Genomic DNA, 14510 nt, shown 5'->3' with positions numbered 1-14510 from the left:
CTGCCAGGCAACCCATCTGGGCCTTGTGCATGTGGACTCTGGGCCACTGTGGGAGCTGAAGGGAAGTGGGGTCAACACTCTCCCAGTCTAGCTTTGTCCACCAGGCTGCCCTTCCCGGGCTGCTTCTCCTGACCTGGGTTCTCTGCATTTATTTCTGCCGTCAGGACTGGGAAAGGCTGGGCAGGCTTGGGTGTCACTATCCAAGTTGGCCCTGGTTGGGAGGAGTGTGTGTGTGACACATGGAAAGTAGAAGCTCAACCCACATGCCTCACTCAACCCACATGCCTCACACTCCTCTCAGTCCCACAAAATCCTGCTTTGACCAGGCTCTGCTTCTCCTTCTTTTCTGGTTACTGACTCAGACCAGTCTGCTTCTCTGTCCCACAAATCCCCCAGGCCCTTCCGCCTCCTAGGCTAAATCCCAGGGGTCTCGAAGCCCTTTCTCCCCCTCCCCAGGCTTCCGTCCCCCCATCTCTATGACTCTGCTTGCTGATCTGGGGCCAGGGACATCCCAGGCCCAGCCCTCCATGGCTCCCTCCTCCTGGCATGGCCGGGGTGGGGGTAGGCTCAGGAACTCTGGCCAGTGGAGGGTGGGGCCCACACAGCTGGCTCAGGGCCCAGGCTGCTGCAATAGCAGGGGTGGCTTAGGGATGAGGCCCCGCCCCCTGCCTCCCCTCCCTTCCCCCAGGTATAAAAGCTGAGCTCAGGTGAGCTGGCTCCTCCTGTCCTGTGTCAGCGGCTGCCAGCAGGTAAGGAAACCCAGAGCTTTTCACCCAAAAGTGCTGCCCCCCTGTCTAGAGGGCTTACTTAGTTTGTCCTACCCTAGTCTGCCAGGAGAAGGTCAGGGGGACCAGGTCCTGGAGATTGGGGAGTGTGTTTCAAACGGAGGTGGGTGGTTGGAAGAAGTGGGAGGAATGAGGCTAAGGTGAGGCCCTAGGGCTTCCCTGTAAATGGGTTGGCCTGGGGGCTGTGACCTTAGCTCCTGGAGCCTGGGCAGGGACTGGGCCTGGGTGGAGTTCTCTCTGACCCCTTGGGTGAGGCACAGACTATCTGGGGTGGAACCGAGGGGGCTAGTTGGGAAAGAAATGCTGAACTCTCCCCTCACCTCTGGCCTCTCCTTTCTCTGGGCAGATCATGAGCCATCAGCTCCTCTGGGGCAGGCTATAGGACAACAAAACTCACCAGAGGACCAAGCGTACCAGGCACCATGGGACAGTGTCGGTCAGCCAATGCTGAGGTGGGCCCATCCACTCCTGGCCTGTCTTTCTGTTCCCACATTCCTCTCCTCCACTCTGAGGGTCTATGTCCCCCACTGACTTCTGCCCCTCACCTTGGCCTTACCCTGCATCCCAGATCCTGCTGGTGAGACCTGAGCCCCCTCCCTGAGGCCCACACAGGGTGATGCAGATGGAGTCCTCCTGGAAGAGGATGCCTGGGTGCATGCTGGGACCTGCTCTGCCTGAGCTGGGGGTGGTGGGGAGGGAAGCCTTGCCCAACCTGTGGCTCGGGCAGAGGCCACTGTGGCCCTGAGGCTGGGCCGGGGATGGGGGCAGAGGGGCTGGATTCTGGGCTCTGGAGGAGGCAGGAGCCCATGTGCCTTCCAGCTGTCTTCTGCTCTGCTGGCTTTGCCAGGCTCCTGGGAAAGCAGGGTGTTGTAGGGTGGGTGGAGCCATCCTGACCTGGGTGATGTCCCCTGCCCTCAGGATGCCCAGGAATTCAGTGATGTGGAGAGGGCCATTGAGACTCTCATCAAGAACTTCCACCAGTACTCCGTGGAGGGTGGGAAGGAGACGCTGACCCCCTCCGAGCTACGGGACCTGGTCACCCAGCAGCTGCCCCACCTCATGCCGGTACTGAGGGAGTGCACCCTGCCCCAGCCAGCACCCTGACTTCCCAAGCAAGTGCTCCAAGACCCCACCCACCCTGGCACTAGCAACCCCCAGCCCTTCCCCCTTGCCAGTGCCAGGTAGGCTCAGGTTCTGCTGCCTGCCCTGGGGCAGGGCGGGGTGGGAAGATTTGAAGGTGCTGCCTCCCTGAGCCATAGTGTCTTCCCTCGCCTTAGAGCAACTGCGGGCTGGAAGAGAAAATCGCCAACTTGGGCAGCTGTAGCGACTCTAAGCTGGAGTTTGGGAGTTTCTGGGAGCTGATTGGAGAAGCAGCCAAGAGTGTGAAGCTGGAGAGCCCTGTCCGAGGGAGTTGAGAGCTCCCCCTTGAATTCTTGGCAGGTGTTGGGGAGAGGGGACCTTAGAGACTGTGGGTCTGGAAATAAAAGCTCCTCCCTTCCACCACCGCCCTGTTCCCCAGCCTGCGCCTCTCCTCACCGCTGCAAAGTCCAGGTCCCAATGGCCTTCCCCAGGGTTTCTGTGCACTTCCGTCCTGGGTGCTCCGTGGAGCTTATGGGTCCAGGAGTCCCCACCAGAGGGAGGCCTGGGGGTGGGTCGGGCCAGGGATGGATATTGAGGGATGGTTGGAGGGATAAGGACAGTGCAAGGGCCAAGGAATTTGGTAGTGGGGGAGGGCAGAGAGAAGCTGGGCTATGGGAAATGATTTGAAGAATGGGGCTGGGAATATGGCTGGATATTTGGAACTAAAATTGGTCTTTAAGAACTTACCCCTCCTAATCTCTTCCCCAACCCAGACCGTAGCTGTCTGTTCAGTGCTGTCCCTGCCTCCAGCTCTGCCCCAGCCTTCTCCCAGGACCCCCCCTGGGCTAGGGCAGGGGAGGAGGGAGATCAGGGGCTTGGGGAGAGGCTGAGGAGGGTGTGACCTTCGGGTGACAGGACCAGCTGGGTGCTTGGGCATTTACAGAATGATAGTTTGTTTTGTATCATTTGATTAATAAAAATATGAAAAAAGTGAAATATGTTGTCTTGACTGGATACCCCTTCCCCCAGGGTCCATGGGTGAGGGGAGTTTGGGGGTCAATGGCAGTCATCCATGGGCTGGGACCCGTGGGGTTGCAGTCGTTGGCAGTGGAAGTGAATGGGGACTCACTTTTCCCCATGGATTTGGGTTGAGGGTGGTACCAGGCCCAAAAGGTGGGTGACCTGGCCCTCTAGGGGACAGGCTTCTCTTTGCCAGTGGGCAGCCCTCTGACAGGAGATGAGGGTGTGTGTGCACACCTGGGAAAAGGCTATGAACCCAGGTGTGCTGAGCCCTGGCTGACTAAGAACTGTGGGTCAGAAACAGGCTGACTGGCCTAGGTTTGAATCCCTGCTCTGCCACCTACCTTTGCAACTTCGGGCATGTTTTAGTGTCAACTTCCTCATCTGTAATATGGAGATATCCACAGTACTTCCCTCACTGGATTGTTAGGAGATGGTGCCACACGTCATGCAAAGTACTCATCAGAGAGCCTGACACATGATGAGTGCCCAATGAAGGGACGTCAGAACCGTTGGAGTGGGCAAGTGGGCCCCTTCTCCGGTTTCAGCTGACTTCCAGTATAGGGAAGTCGAGCTGGCCAGTTTCCTTGGGTGGGGGGTGGGAAGTTTCCAGAGGAACCCTCTGCTGTACATGAGGGGTCTTAGGGACAGGTCTCAGAAGAGCTCCTGATGGGCTGGATTGGAGACGGAAGACCAGGGAGCCAGATGCTGGTCCCTGGTGTCTGCCTTCTGACTTGAGCCCGCAGAAACCAGGTGTTTACTCCTGCAATCCCAACAGCAAGAAGTTTCTGTGGCCAGTTAGGCTGGCCTGGAATGCTAACTGAACTTGTCTGTTGGGGGGCCCCTGAAACTGGGCTCCCAGTGACCCAGGTGAGGAGGGCAGGTGACAGTCCTTCCGGTCCTTTCTCTACCCTGTCAGGTTCTGCTCCTGCTTTGCGGGGTTAGGAGGGTGGGGTTGGGGGAGTGCCAGCTTTCACCACTCCCTCTGGGGTGGGGGTAGAGGGGTGTTAAAAAAGGTGTGTATCCCTTTAACAAGGGCCCAACCCCAGGGCCAAGTCAAGAGGGAGCTCAGTACTATCTCCCCACCGAGCCAGCTCAGCGGGCAGGGCCAGGAGGGAGTGGGACAGATTCTGGGAGTGCAGCGGGGAGGAGTCCCGGTTGGGCTGAGCGCAGGGAGCTGCTTGGCAGTGCCAGAGTCCAGGCCCCAGAGCCCTGCCGGAGCAGAGGCGGACGGAGGAGGCAGGTGAGCAGCCCAGGCCTGGCCTGGGAGGTCTGACGCTGCCGGAGGGGCCCCGCAGGCTTGGGAGGCCAGGAGAAGGGGCAGTGGAGGGGGCCTGGGGAGATGGGCCTGCCAGAGACAGGGCAGGAAGATTTGTCAATCATTAACTTTCCCCGAAGGCCACTTTGGGAGTGGGGAATCCTGGTGGGGCTGGGGGCTGGGTGAGGCCTTCAGAGGGGCGATGGGGTGGTGAGACCCCCTCCCTGGCCCAGCAGCTGATTGGGCTCCTGTCCAGGGCCTGGGCCACCAGGCAGAGCATTCGGAAGCTTTGCCCACAGCTGCTTGATCCTCCCCAGGCAGAACAGGGCAAATGTGTGCTGGTGGGGGTGGGGGTGGTCAGACCCTGGGCTCAGGCCTCACTGGGCTCTGGGAGCTGTGTCCTGGAAGAGGGAATGGGGTTCAGAGGAACGAGGGAGGGCCCAGGGAACCTGGAAACCCTGGGAGAGGGGGCTGGGGCTGAGGTGGCGTCTGCTCCACCTCACGACCCAGCCAGTTCCCTGGAAGCAGGCCCCATTGTGCTCTGGGAGCTGTTCCTGCAGCGGGGTTGATGGGACCCTGGAGGAACCTGTGTGAGGCCCTGGGGGAGCCTAGGAGCTCCGGGAGAGGGAAAGGGTGAGGGAGAGCTTCTGCAGGTCCTGGCTTGACTGGCTTGGCTTGGCAGAGCCACCTGCACTACAGGAGCAATCCCCGGCCCAGCCCAGTTGGGTTTTGGGTCGGGGTGAGGCCAGGGGTGCTGGTGAGCCTGGCGCGGCCTTTCCCTGCAGACTAGTAAAGAGCTCTGAGTGTTGGTGAGGCCAGGGGCAGCTAGCTGTACGTGTGCGGGTGTGTGCACGTGTGTGCGTGTGTGTGTGTGTGTGTGTGTGTGTGTGTGTGTGTGTGTATCCACACACCAAACTCCTCCAACTTCACTTGTCTGGAAAAAATTTCAGAAGTTGGCTTCTTGCTCCAAAAGTAGAAGTGAGTGGAAGGTTGATGGGATATCCTAGCAGAGGGGATCAGAAATGGCAGAGTTCCTCCTGTGTGTGTGTGTGTGTGTGTGTGTGTGTGTGTGAAAGAGAGAGAGAGAGAGAGAGAGAGAATTAGACATAGTGAGTCCCTGAGGGTGGGGAGGCGGAGGCAGGGCACCTGTGTGAATGACTGGCTTACTGGAACTGGGAATAGAGCATCAGAGAGAGCAGAGAATGGGGCTGTTGAGGCTGGAGAGATGCGTAGGAAACAGCCTTGCAGATAGAGACGACATTACCAGCTCAATTCGGATCGTACCTTCCCTGTGTATTGAAGGCAGAGGGGACAAATGACAAAGTAAGAAGGGAAAGAATGAATGAATGAGCGAGAGAAGGAATGCATTACTGAACAAGTGAGTGAATGAATGAGAATGAATACGTGAGTTAGTGAATGAATGAGAAAGCAAATGAATGGTGAATAAGTGATCGAGTGAATTGAAGGTAGATGGAGGGGATACTGAGCACACCAAACTCAGGCCAGGCTCTGGAGAGAACAGGGCTGAGGAGGGACAGGAGTCCAGGAACACATCCCAGCACTTGGAGGCAGTTTAAGACTCAAGGAGCCTGTGTTAGATGGAACGAAAAAGTGAGCGTTGGATGGAGGGTGTTGGATGGAGGGTGTGGCGGATGCTCAGAGCTCCAGATTGAAGGGGCCTGGAGGAGTGGGGAGTGGTTAGGAGGCACTTGGAGGGGGTGGGGCCCAGAACCTGGGGGTGGGAGGGTGGGGCTGGAGTGGCTGAGATCCAGGGGCATGGTGTCAGGCCAATTTGGGCTTTTAGAAAAGTCAGCAAGCTGGGCAGAGGTGGGTGGGGTGGGGGGTGGGGTGGGGGTGGTGGGAGCCTCCTGGTTGCTCAATGATGAATCAGCCCAGGAAAAGACAGTGAGATCACTGGGTGAGGGTTGGGGGCCCAGGTGAGGGGTCCTTTGGAAGACAAATGGTTCCCCATTCCCACTGTTCTGGAAGGCTCTGGTGTACACTATCCACTCAGGCCACTCAGGCAACCTCCTGCTTGTCCTTCTTAGGAAGGGGCAGATGGGGCAGCACAACTGCCCCCGCCCCATGCCTGGAGACCCTGGGCCTGGCTGGTGGGAGGTGGGGCAGGCAGAGGAGCAGGTGGCTGTGGGGTGGGCGGGGTGGCAGAGCCTGTCTCTTGGCCCCCAGGCGAGGGAGGGAGGAAGAGGGTAATGACCCCTGACTGCCTACTCTGATACCCTTCCTTTCAGAAAGAGCTTCAGAAAAACAATTGTCCAGATGGCTATCTGCAGTGTTGTCCATTTTACGAGAAGAAGGTGGGGAGGAGGGCAGAGCAGTGGGAGGAGGCCTGGGAACTGAAGCCAGAGGCGCTTCATGAAGCTATCTCTCTGGGTGACCCAGCACTCCTGGGAGCGGGTGGCAGAGTCATCTCTTGGGGCTCTTCTGTGTCCTGCCTGCTTGGCTGTTGCCAGAGGCCAGGTAGGGTTGGGGCATGGTATCGAGGAAAGGTAGGAGGAGGCGCCTCCGGTCAGGGAAGTGACTTCAAGAAGGCGGGTAGTGGGAGAGCTGGGCCGGCCAGCGGGGAGAAGGGCAGAGGCTCACTGCCCAGGACACCGAGTTCTTCCCTTTCAAGATCCCTCGCTTAGGGAATAAGGTCTGGGATGGCTACGGGCGGGGTGGGGTGGGGGGTTCTCTGAATTCTCTTCCCACTCCTAAGGCTTGGTTGGGGATGGGCCTGGCACAATCTTTTCTGAAATGGCTACAGTTTTTCAGTTTTCTGAATCCCAAGGAACAGTGGTCATGGGCCTGGCCGCCCCCCACCACGCCCCTTCCCAAGGGCAATAGAGCAGATTGTGGGTTGAAAAATTTTCTTCCTCTTCATTTGTGAATGTTAGAGAGTTTGTATCAAAGTCTTACACAGGTATAAACACTGAACCACACAGTTGCACACTTAACAAACAGAGAGTATGGAAGGAGTGTGGTTTTCTGAGGTTCCAGGACTATCTTTCATCCTCCTAGCCACAGACCGGAGTGGTCAGGCAGGCGCGGCAGGGCAGGATTCCCCATCAGAGACGCTCTGCCTGACTCTCACTCTCAACTCTCCTGCCTTCTTTCATCCTGGCCTACTCCCTCCCGGTCTCATCCTTTCTTCAGAAGCAGCCTCATGAAAGGAAAAGCTTAGAAACATGGCCAGGGGCCTTGGATGCCTGGTATCAGGGCCAGAAGGAGGTGGACTATTTACAGAACACCTACCTAGAGAAGGCACTGGGCCAGGCAATGTGGGCCAGGGGAGATGCAGAGATTAAAAACAGGGAGGTGCTATGTCCAGGATTTAAAAAAAAATTGTCCCAAAGTCTATGAATCCTGCTATTTGGTTCAGAAAATATGGTGGCAGTGTTTAAGAAACACTACGCTTGTCTCAAGGGACCAGGCAAGATCCAGAAAGAGACTGTGGCCACGCCAGTTAGAGGGCCGAAGTCAGTGCTAACTGAGCAGTGGAGACAGAGGTGTCTGTGGGAGTCGGGGAGGGCACTGAGGGCAGGGGTCAAGGCAGGCTTCTCATGGAGGCGTGGCTTGGGCAGGGCCGAGACATGGGCAGGCTTCAGCTGGAGAGAGCAGGGCAGCGGGCATGGGAGTCGGAATGGCCACAAGGGGGATTAGAACTCAGGTGGCAGGGGCAGGAGGCTGCGGTGGGCCTGGCGAGGCAGCCCTCCTTCCAGATCAGACTGTGGGCCGCTCAGGCCCCGACAGTGGCCGTGTCCACCACCCTCGCCAGGACCATGTGGGTGAGGGTGGCTGGAGCTCATTACTGGGCTTGGGGGTGGGAGGGGAGTCTGATTTGCCTGGATTGACTTGGGGGGGCTCTGGGCATGGGCGGCGACTCACAGAGTAGGCCCGCCTGCTCCCCTCATATCCTGTTATTCAAGAGACTGTATCCGCTTGGAATGTGAGTGTCTTTTGTCCTGGGGCGAGAGAGTGACGCATGTGGCCTCTGGCAGGCCGTGGCTGTGTTCAGGGTCTGTCTCCAGCTGTGGCAGAAGCGGGCCTGGCTCCTCCTTAGGTAATGGGGTGAGGATGTGTATCCTTGGGCCCTGCCATGTATTTAGGAGTGGGTATGTGGGAGGAGAGGCTAGCCGGGTGTGGTGGGCGGTAGGGAGGCTGCACAAAATCTGATTTGATGGGTCAGGACCTTATCCTTTCCAAAGAGGGGCAACCATGGCCTGAGACCCTGGAATCACTGCCCTGGAGCCTAGTGAGGGACTAGCCTGGGGGCCTAGGACCCTCCCTCCTGCTTTATGGCCTGGGTCTCAGCCAGTCCTGGGGGTGGGAGGCAACAGCCTCTACCCCCTCCCCCTTGGCTCATCCCAAGCAACTGTGCTGGCTTCCAGGGCAGGGAGCTGGGTGGGCCAGGTGTGGAGCAGGGCTGGGCAGTTCCTCTCCTCTTCATCCCATGGAGCCTCTTGCTCCCAGTAGGGCTCTGACAGCTGCCGCCCTTGCCTGGGGCTGGGGAAGGGCCTGGAGAACCTGTCGAGGCGGTTGAGCTGGGGAGTACCTGGATTAGAGGAGCCACATAGTTCTCATTCCAGGGCCCACCCCCGTGCCCACCCTGTGTTCCCCTTTCCCCTGCCTCCTCCCTTCTCCAGAGGACAAGCCAGCCGGGGAGGAGGAGGCACCCAGGACCCAGGGTGGGTGTCGGGGGGAAGGTTTGGCCTGTGGGGTCTCTGCTCATCTCCCCTCTGCGTGGTGCCCAGGCCCTAGCGGAGGTGAAGCGGTGAGATGGCGGACAGCAGCTACACGGAGCTGGAGAAGGCGGTCGTTGTCCTGGTGGAAAACTTCTACAAATACGTGTCTAAACACAGCCTGGTCAAGAACAAGATCAGCAAGAGCAGCTTCCGCAAGATGCTCCAGAAAGAGCTGAACCATATGCTGACGGTATGGTCTCCTGCCCTTCCCTTCCCTCCCCCGCAGTGGCCTCGCTCCTTTCAGAGTTGCCCCCACTCCAGGGTCTCCCCCGCCCCCAGGACTTTGTCTTCTCAGGATGCCTTGGTCTAGCCCCTGAGGGCTCTGTTTGCATTTTCTAAGGAAAGCTGCTGCCCAGGCCAGATGCTGGGACTCTGCCAGGGTCCTGTCTGGGGTGTCTCTGGGGCTGCACCCTCCGCATTGCTGATCCCCTGCTTCCTCCCCAGGACACGGGGAACCGCAAGGCTGCAGACAAGCTCATCCAGAACCTGGATGCCAACCATGATGGGCGCATCAGCTTTGACGAGTACTGGACCTTGATAGGTGGCATCACCTGCCCCATCGCCAACCTCATCCGCCAGCAGGAGCAGCAGAGCAGCAGCTAGAGGCCCGCCCAGCACGCCTCTCAGGCACCAGCCTGATGCCCACCCAGGTGTCTCCCCAGGCTCCCTCCCCCTCCCTCCAGACCCTCTTCTGATCCTTGCTCATAGGGGCCCCTTTGTGAGCGTCTCAGTCGGGGGGTGCCTGCCTGGAGGTCTCAGTCCCTGGAGTCAGCAGGCCCTAGGGGTCCCTCTGTGAGATCTTAAAGCTGTTTGGAGACCCCAAGAGTTTCCTCACCTGTTCAGTCTGTCTACCCTTCCAACGTCTGATGTCCCTGCCCTGTTCCTGTCTGTGTCTGTGTCTGTCCTGACCTCCGGAGGTCAGCTCGCTGCTCGAGGTCTCCCTGCCCTTGGTGGCAGCAGGAGCAGCAGCAGAGACCTCTCCCCTTGCCCTTAGCCCTCTCCTGGGTAGAGAAGCCCTTCCAGCCACTCCCCTCCAGTTGCCTCTGCATCTGTGAGTGAGTTAATCGGGGCTGAGCCTTCTCCCTCTGCTCAGCCACTGAAATAATGGTAATAAAGGCTGGATTTAGAGTTTGTATCTCCCTAACCTTTGTGATGCTCATTAAAACCTGCTCACTCCTTGGAAACTTCTTATGTTTGGTGGTCTTTGCCCTGGACCCTGTGGTAAGGGGAAATCTCACAGAGAAACCCCAAAGGCAGAACAAGAAAGAAGCCAGAATTCCTGGATCCCAGCAGCTGCCTCCCTCCTACTTCATGAAGGGCCAAAGGCCATGTGTCATCATCTCTGGGCTCTCAAAGCCCAGACTCAAACTCACATTCAACTTCCAAGCACACAATAATTCTCATTTAGTCCTCACTGTGATTCCACGAGAGAGGGGCCATGACCCTTAGTCTTGAGCCATGAATGGCCCTGAAGTCTTATTAATAGTTTATTCCAACATACAGAGAAGTTGCAGAATGGGGAAGTAGGGGCGCAAGGAAGGGGAGGGGTTTGGGAGGCCAGCGGGGAAGGAAACCACGACCTGTAGCTGCCTGAGGGGGCAACGCCAAGTGGCCTTTCTTCTCCCCTGCTCTTGCCCTGAGGGAGCCCCTAGTAGAAAACCCAGCCTGCAGAGCTTGGGATCAGTGTACCCCAATGTTTTTTTCCAAAAGATACACAGGTACAGATTTTTATTGGAATTCACTTACAGATCCTCAGCCCTTTGGACATGCCTCCAAACAGGTGGCAGTCAAGCTGTCACACTGCTCTTGCTTCCCTACCTCTGGATCAAAATAACCCTTCCCAATTAAGAATGGGAGGCATACCTTTTACCTGTCCCGAAGATCATTATGCTGCCTTGACTAAATGGTAAAGAAGAACTCATTCAGCTTTTTTTTAGCAGGGGCGGTGGGGAGAGGGATTATCTATCTATCTATCTATCTCACTATATATCTATCGTGGTAAAAAACATACAACATAATTTACCCTTGTTTTAAGTATACATTACAGTATTGTACAGCAGATCTCTAGAACTTTTTCATATTGCATGAATGTAACTCATATCTTTTGAACAACTGTTTCCTCCTCCTCCCAGCAACTGCAATGATACTTTCTGTTTCTATGAGTTTAATTACTTTTTATACTTCATATAAGTTGAATCACACAGTATTTGTCTTTTTGTGATTGGCTTAGTTCAAATAGCATAGTGTCCTCAAGGTTCATCCATGTTGTAGCATATAATAGGGTTTCCTTCCTTTTTAAGGCTGAATAATATTGGAGTGTGTGTATAAGTATATATTTTCTTTATCCATTCATCTGTTGATGGACACTTTGGTTGCTTCCACATCTTGGCTATTGTGATAATGATACAATGAATATGGGTGTGCAAATATCTTATTTTCAATTCTTTAGGATATATACGCAGAAGTGGGATTGCAGTGTCATATGGTAGATCTATTTTTAATGTTTTGAGAAACTTCCATACTGTTTTCCTTAGCAGCTGCAGCATTTTACAACCATATGAACAGTGTGCAAGCGTTCCAACATCCTCACCAACACTTGTTGTATTTTGTTTTTTGATAGTGGCCATCCTAATGGGTATGAGGTGATACTCCATTGCAGTTTTGATTTGCATTTTTCTGATGATTAGTGATGCTGAATGTATTTTTTATATACTTCTTGGCCATTTGTGTATTTTCTTTGGAGAAATGTCTGTTTAAGTCCTTTGCCTATATTTTAGTCAATCTATTTGTTTTTTGTTATTGAGTTGTAGGAGTTCTTTACATATTCTGCATGTTAACTCTTTATTCTGTATATGGTTTTCAAATATTTTCTCCCATTCTGTAGGTTGCTTTTTCACTCTGTTGATTGTTTCCTTTGCTGCACAGAAATTTTTTTATGTTTTGTGTTTAATTTGTCTATCTTTGCTTTTGTTACTTATGGTTTTGGTGTTATATCCAAGAAGTCATTGCCAAGACCAATGTTATGAAGCTTTTCTCCTATGTTTTCTTCCGTGAGTTTTATAGTTTCAGGTCTTATGTCTAGGTCATAAGGTAAGAGTGCATCTTAATTCTTTTGCATGTGAATATCCAGTTTTTCCAACACCATTTGTTGAAAACTATCCTTTTCCTATTGTGTAGTCTTAGCACTCTTGTTGAAGATCATTTCATCATATACATGAGGATTATTTCTGGCTCTCTATTCTGTTCCATTGGTCTACATATCTGTCTTTATGCCAATACCATATTATTTTGATTACTCTAGCTTTGTAATATGTTTTGAAATAAAGAAGTGTGAGGTTTCCAGCTTTGTTCTTTTTTTCTCAAGATTATTTTGGCTATTTGGGGTCCTTTGAGATTCCACAAGAATTTTAGGATTTTTTTTTTTTTTTGTAAGAAATGCCACTGGAATTTTAATAGGGATTCCACTGAATCTGTAGTTCACTTGGGTAGTATGGGCATTTAAAAAATATTAAATCTTCCAATCCATGAACACAAGATGTCTTTCCATTTATTTATATCCTCTTTAACTTCTGTCAGCAGTGTTTTGTAGTTTTCAGTGTACAAGTCTTTTACCTCTTTGGTTAAGCTCATTCCTAAGTATTTTATTCTTTTTGCAGCTATTGTAAATGAGATTGTTTTCTTAATTTTCTTTTTGGATTGTTCACTGTTAGTATTAGTTTTGTATCTATAACTTTGCTGAATTTATTATTTCTAACAGTTTTTGTGTGTGAAATCTTTAGGGTTTTCTACGTATAAGATCATGTAATCTGCAATCAGAGATGATTTTATTTCTTCCTTTTCAGTTTGGGTGACTTTATTTCTTTTTCTTGCCTAATTTCTCTGATGAGGACTTCCAGTACTATGCTGCATAGAAGTGGTAAGACTGGGCGTCCTTGCCTTGTTCCTCCTGATCTTAGAGAAAAGCCTGCAGTCTTTCACCATTGAGTATGATGTTAGCTGTGGGTGATTCATATATGACTTTTATTATGTTGAGGTAATTTCCTTCTATTCCTAGTTTCCTGAGTACTTTTTAAAATCATACAAGAATGTCAAATTTTTTAAAATGCCTTTTCTTATCAACTGAGATGATCATGTGATTTTTGTCCTTTATTCTGTAAATGTGGTGTATTACATTTATTGATTTTTATATGTTGAACCATCCTTGCATTCAAGGGATAAATCCTACTTGGTCATGGTGTGTAATCCTTTTATTGTGCTATTGAATTTGGTTTGCTAGTATTTTGCTGAGGATTTTTGCATTAACATTCATCAGGGATATTAGTCTGTAGTTTTTTTTTTCCCCCCTTGAAGTATCTTTGTCTGGCTTTGGTATTAGAGTAATTCTGGCATCATAAAATGAGTTTAGAGTGTTCCTTTCTCTTTAATTTTTTGGAATAGTTTGTGAATGATTGATGTTAATTCTTTAAGTGTTTGGTACAATTCCCCAGTGAAGTCATCTGGTCCTGGGCTTTTCTTTTTTGGGTGGTTTTGATTACTGATTCAATCTCCTTACTAGTTATAGGTCTGTTCAGATTTTCTATTTCTTCATCATTCAGTCTTGGTAGTTTGTATGTTTCTAGAAATTTATTCATTTCTTCTAGGTTATCTAATTTATTGGTATATTCATAGTAGTCTCTTATAATCCTTTTGATTTCTGTGGCATCAATTGTAATGCTTCTCTGTCATTCTTGATTTTAGTTATTTGAGTGTTCTCTCTTTTTTTCTTAGTTAATCTAGCTAAGGGCTTGTCAATTTTGTTGATCTTTTCAAAAAAACCAACACAATTTTATTGTTTTTTTTACTATTGTTTTTCTATTCTTTTTTATTTATTTCTGCTCTAAACTTTATTATTTTCTTCCTTCTGCTAACTTTGAGTTTAGTTTATTCTTCTTTTTCTAGTTCTGTGAAGTATAAAGATAGGCTATTGATTTGAGATCTCTCTTCTTCTTCCTCTTTTTTCCTTCATGTCAGATGGGCAATATGCCAACTTGTAACAGGGTTTGAGGGAGGCACATCTCACATATGAGCGTGAAAACCCAGTCATCACACTTATGAACTACCAAAGAACCTTTCTTCTTTTTAAATGTAGCATTTACTACCATAAAACTTCCCTCTTTGTACTACTTTTGTGGCATTCCGTAAGTTTTGGTATATCGCGCTTTTGTTTTCATTTTCTCAAGATACTTTATAATTTCCCTTGTGATTTCTTCTTTGACTCAATGGTTGTTCCAGAGTGTGTTGTGCAATTTCCACATACTTGTAAATTTTCCAGTTTTCTTACTGCTATTGATTTCTAGTTTCATTCTATTGTGATCAGAAAAGATACTTGGTATGATTTCAGTCTTAAATTTGTTAAGGCTTGTTATGTAATCTAATATGTGCTCTCTCTCCTGGAGAATGTTCTGTGTGAAATTAAGAAGGATGTGTATTCTGTTGCTGTCAGGTGGAATATTCTACATATGTCTGTTTAGGTCCAATTAATCTATAGTGTTGTTCAAGTCCTCTGTTTCCTTATTGATCTCCTGTCTGATTGTTCTATCATACATGTGTATTTTAAAAGGATGATGGAGGGTATCAAATCATTAG

At 51.4% G+C, this 14510-nt stretch overlaps 2 protein-coding genes and 1 non-coding gene across 4 annotated transcripts; 2 read left to right on the top strand and 1 right to left on the bottom strand.

Moving 5' to 3' along the window:
• Nucleotides 1-639: 639 nt before the first annotated feature.
• Nucleotides 640-2861, top strand: S100A14 (S100 calcium binding protein A14). The gene is made up of 4 exons (XM_045545110.1): nt 640-749; nt 1132-1237; nt 1704-1850; nt 2063-2861. Exons 2-4 carry the CDS (start codon nt 1208-1210, stop codon nt 2198-2200), a joined length of 315 nt encoding a protein of 104 aa, XP_045401066.1. The 5' UTR covers nt 640-749; nt 1132-1207; the 3' UTR covers nt 2201-2861.
• Nucleotides 2862-3931: 1070 nt separating this feature from the next.
• On the top strand, nt 3932-10072 carry S100A16 (S100 calcium binding protein A16). Of its 2 annotated transcripts, none has more exons than XM_045545109.1 (3): nt 3932-4128; nt 8895-9075; nt 9330-10072. In XM_045545109.1, exons 2-3 carry the CDS (start codon nt 8920-8922, stop codon nt 9486-9488), a joined length of 315 nt encoding a protein of 104 aa, XP_045401065.1. In that variant the 5' UTR covers nt 3932-4128; nt 8895-8919; the 3' UTR covers nt 9489-10072. The 2 variants fall into 2 exon arrangements, with proteins under 2 accessions (XP_045401065.1, XP_045401064.1); XM_045545108.1 differs by lacking the exon at nt 3932-4128 and adding an exon at nt 8035-8203.
• Nucleotides 10073-13889: 3817 nt separating this feature from the next.
• LOC123636312 lies at nt 13890-13992 on the bottom strand. Its single transcript, XR_006734499.1, has one exon. It is a non-coding gene; the product is annotated as a small nucleolar RNA U13 (small nucleolar RNA).
• Between the last annotated feature and the right edge of the window lie 518 nt (nt 13993-14510).

This window comes from Lemur catta, chromosome 3, assembly GCF_020740605.2.
Source record: "Lemur catta isolate mLemCat1 chromosome 3, mLemCat1.pri, whole genome shotgun sequence".
Classification (NCBI taxonomy): Eukaryota; Metazoa; Chordata; class Mammalia; order Primates; family Lemuridae; genus Lemur; species Lemur catta.
Note: the sequence above shows the minus strand (reverse complement) of the source record. Positions and strands in the feature narration are given on the sequence as shown.

Excerpts from the sequence above, each read along its gene's own strand:
- S100A16 (XM_045545109.1), top strand. The coding sequence starts at position 8,920 with ATGGCGGACAGCAGCTACACGGAGCTGGAGAAGGCGGTCGTTGTCCTG. Across the intron at positions 9,076-9,329 it reads AGCTGAACCATATGCTGACG|GACACGGGGAACCGCAAGGC; the intron begins GTATGGTCTCCT and ends CTTCCTCCCCAG.
- S100A14 (XM_045545110.1), top strand. The coding sequence starts at position 1,208 with ATGGGACAGTGTCGGTCAGCCAATGCTGAG. Across the intron at positions 1,238-1,703 it reads GTCGGTCAGCCAATGCTGAG|GATGCCCAGGAATTCAGTGA; the intron begins GTGGGCCCATCC and ends CCCTGCCCTCAG. Across the intron at positions 1,851-2,062 it reads AGCTGCCCCACCTCATGCCG|AGCAACTGCGGGCTGGAAGA; the intron begins GTACTGAGGGAG and ends CCCTCGCCTTAG.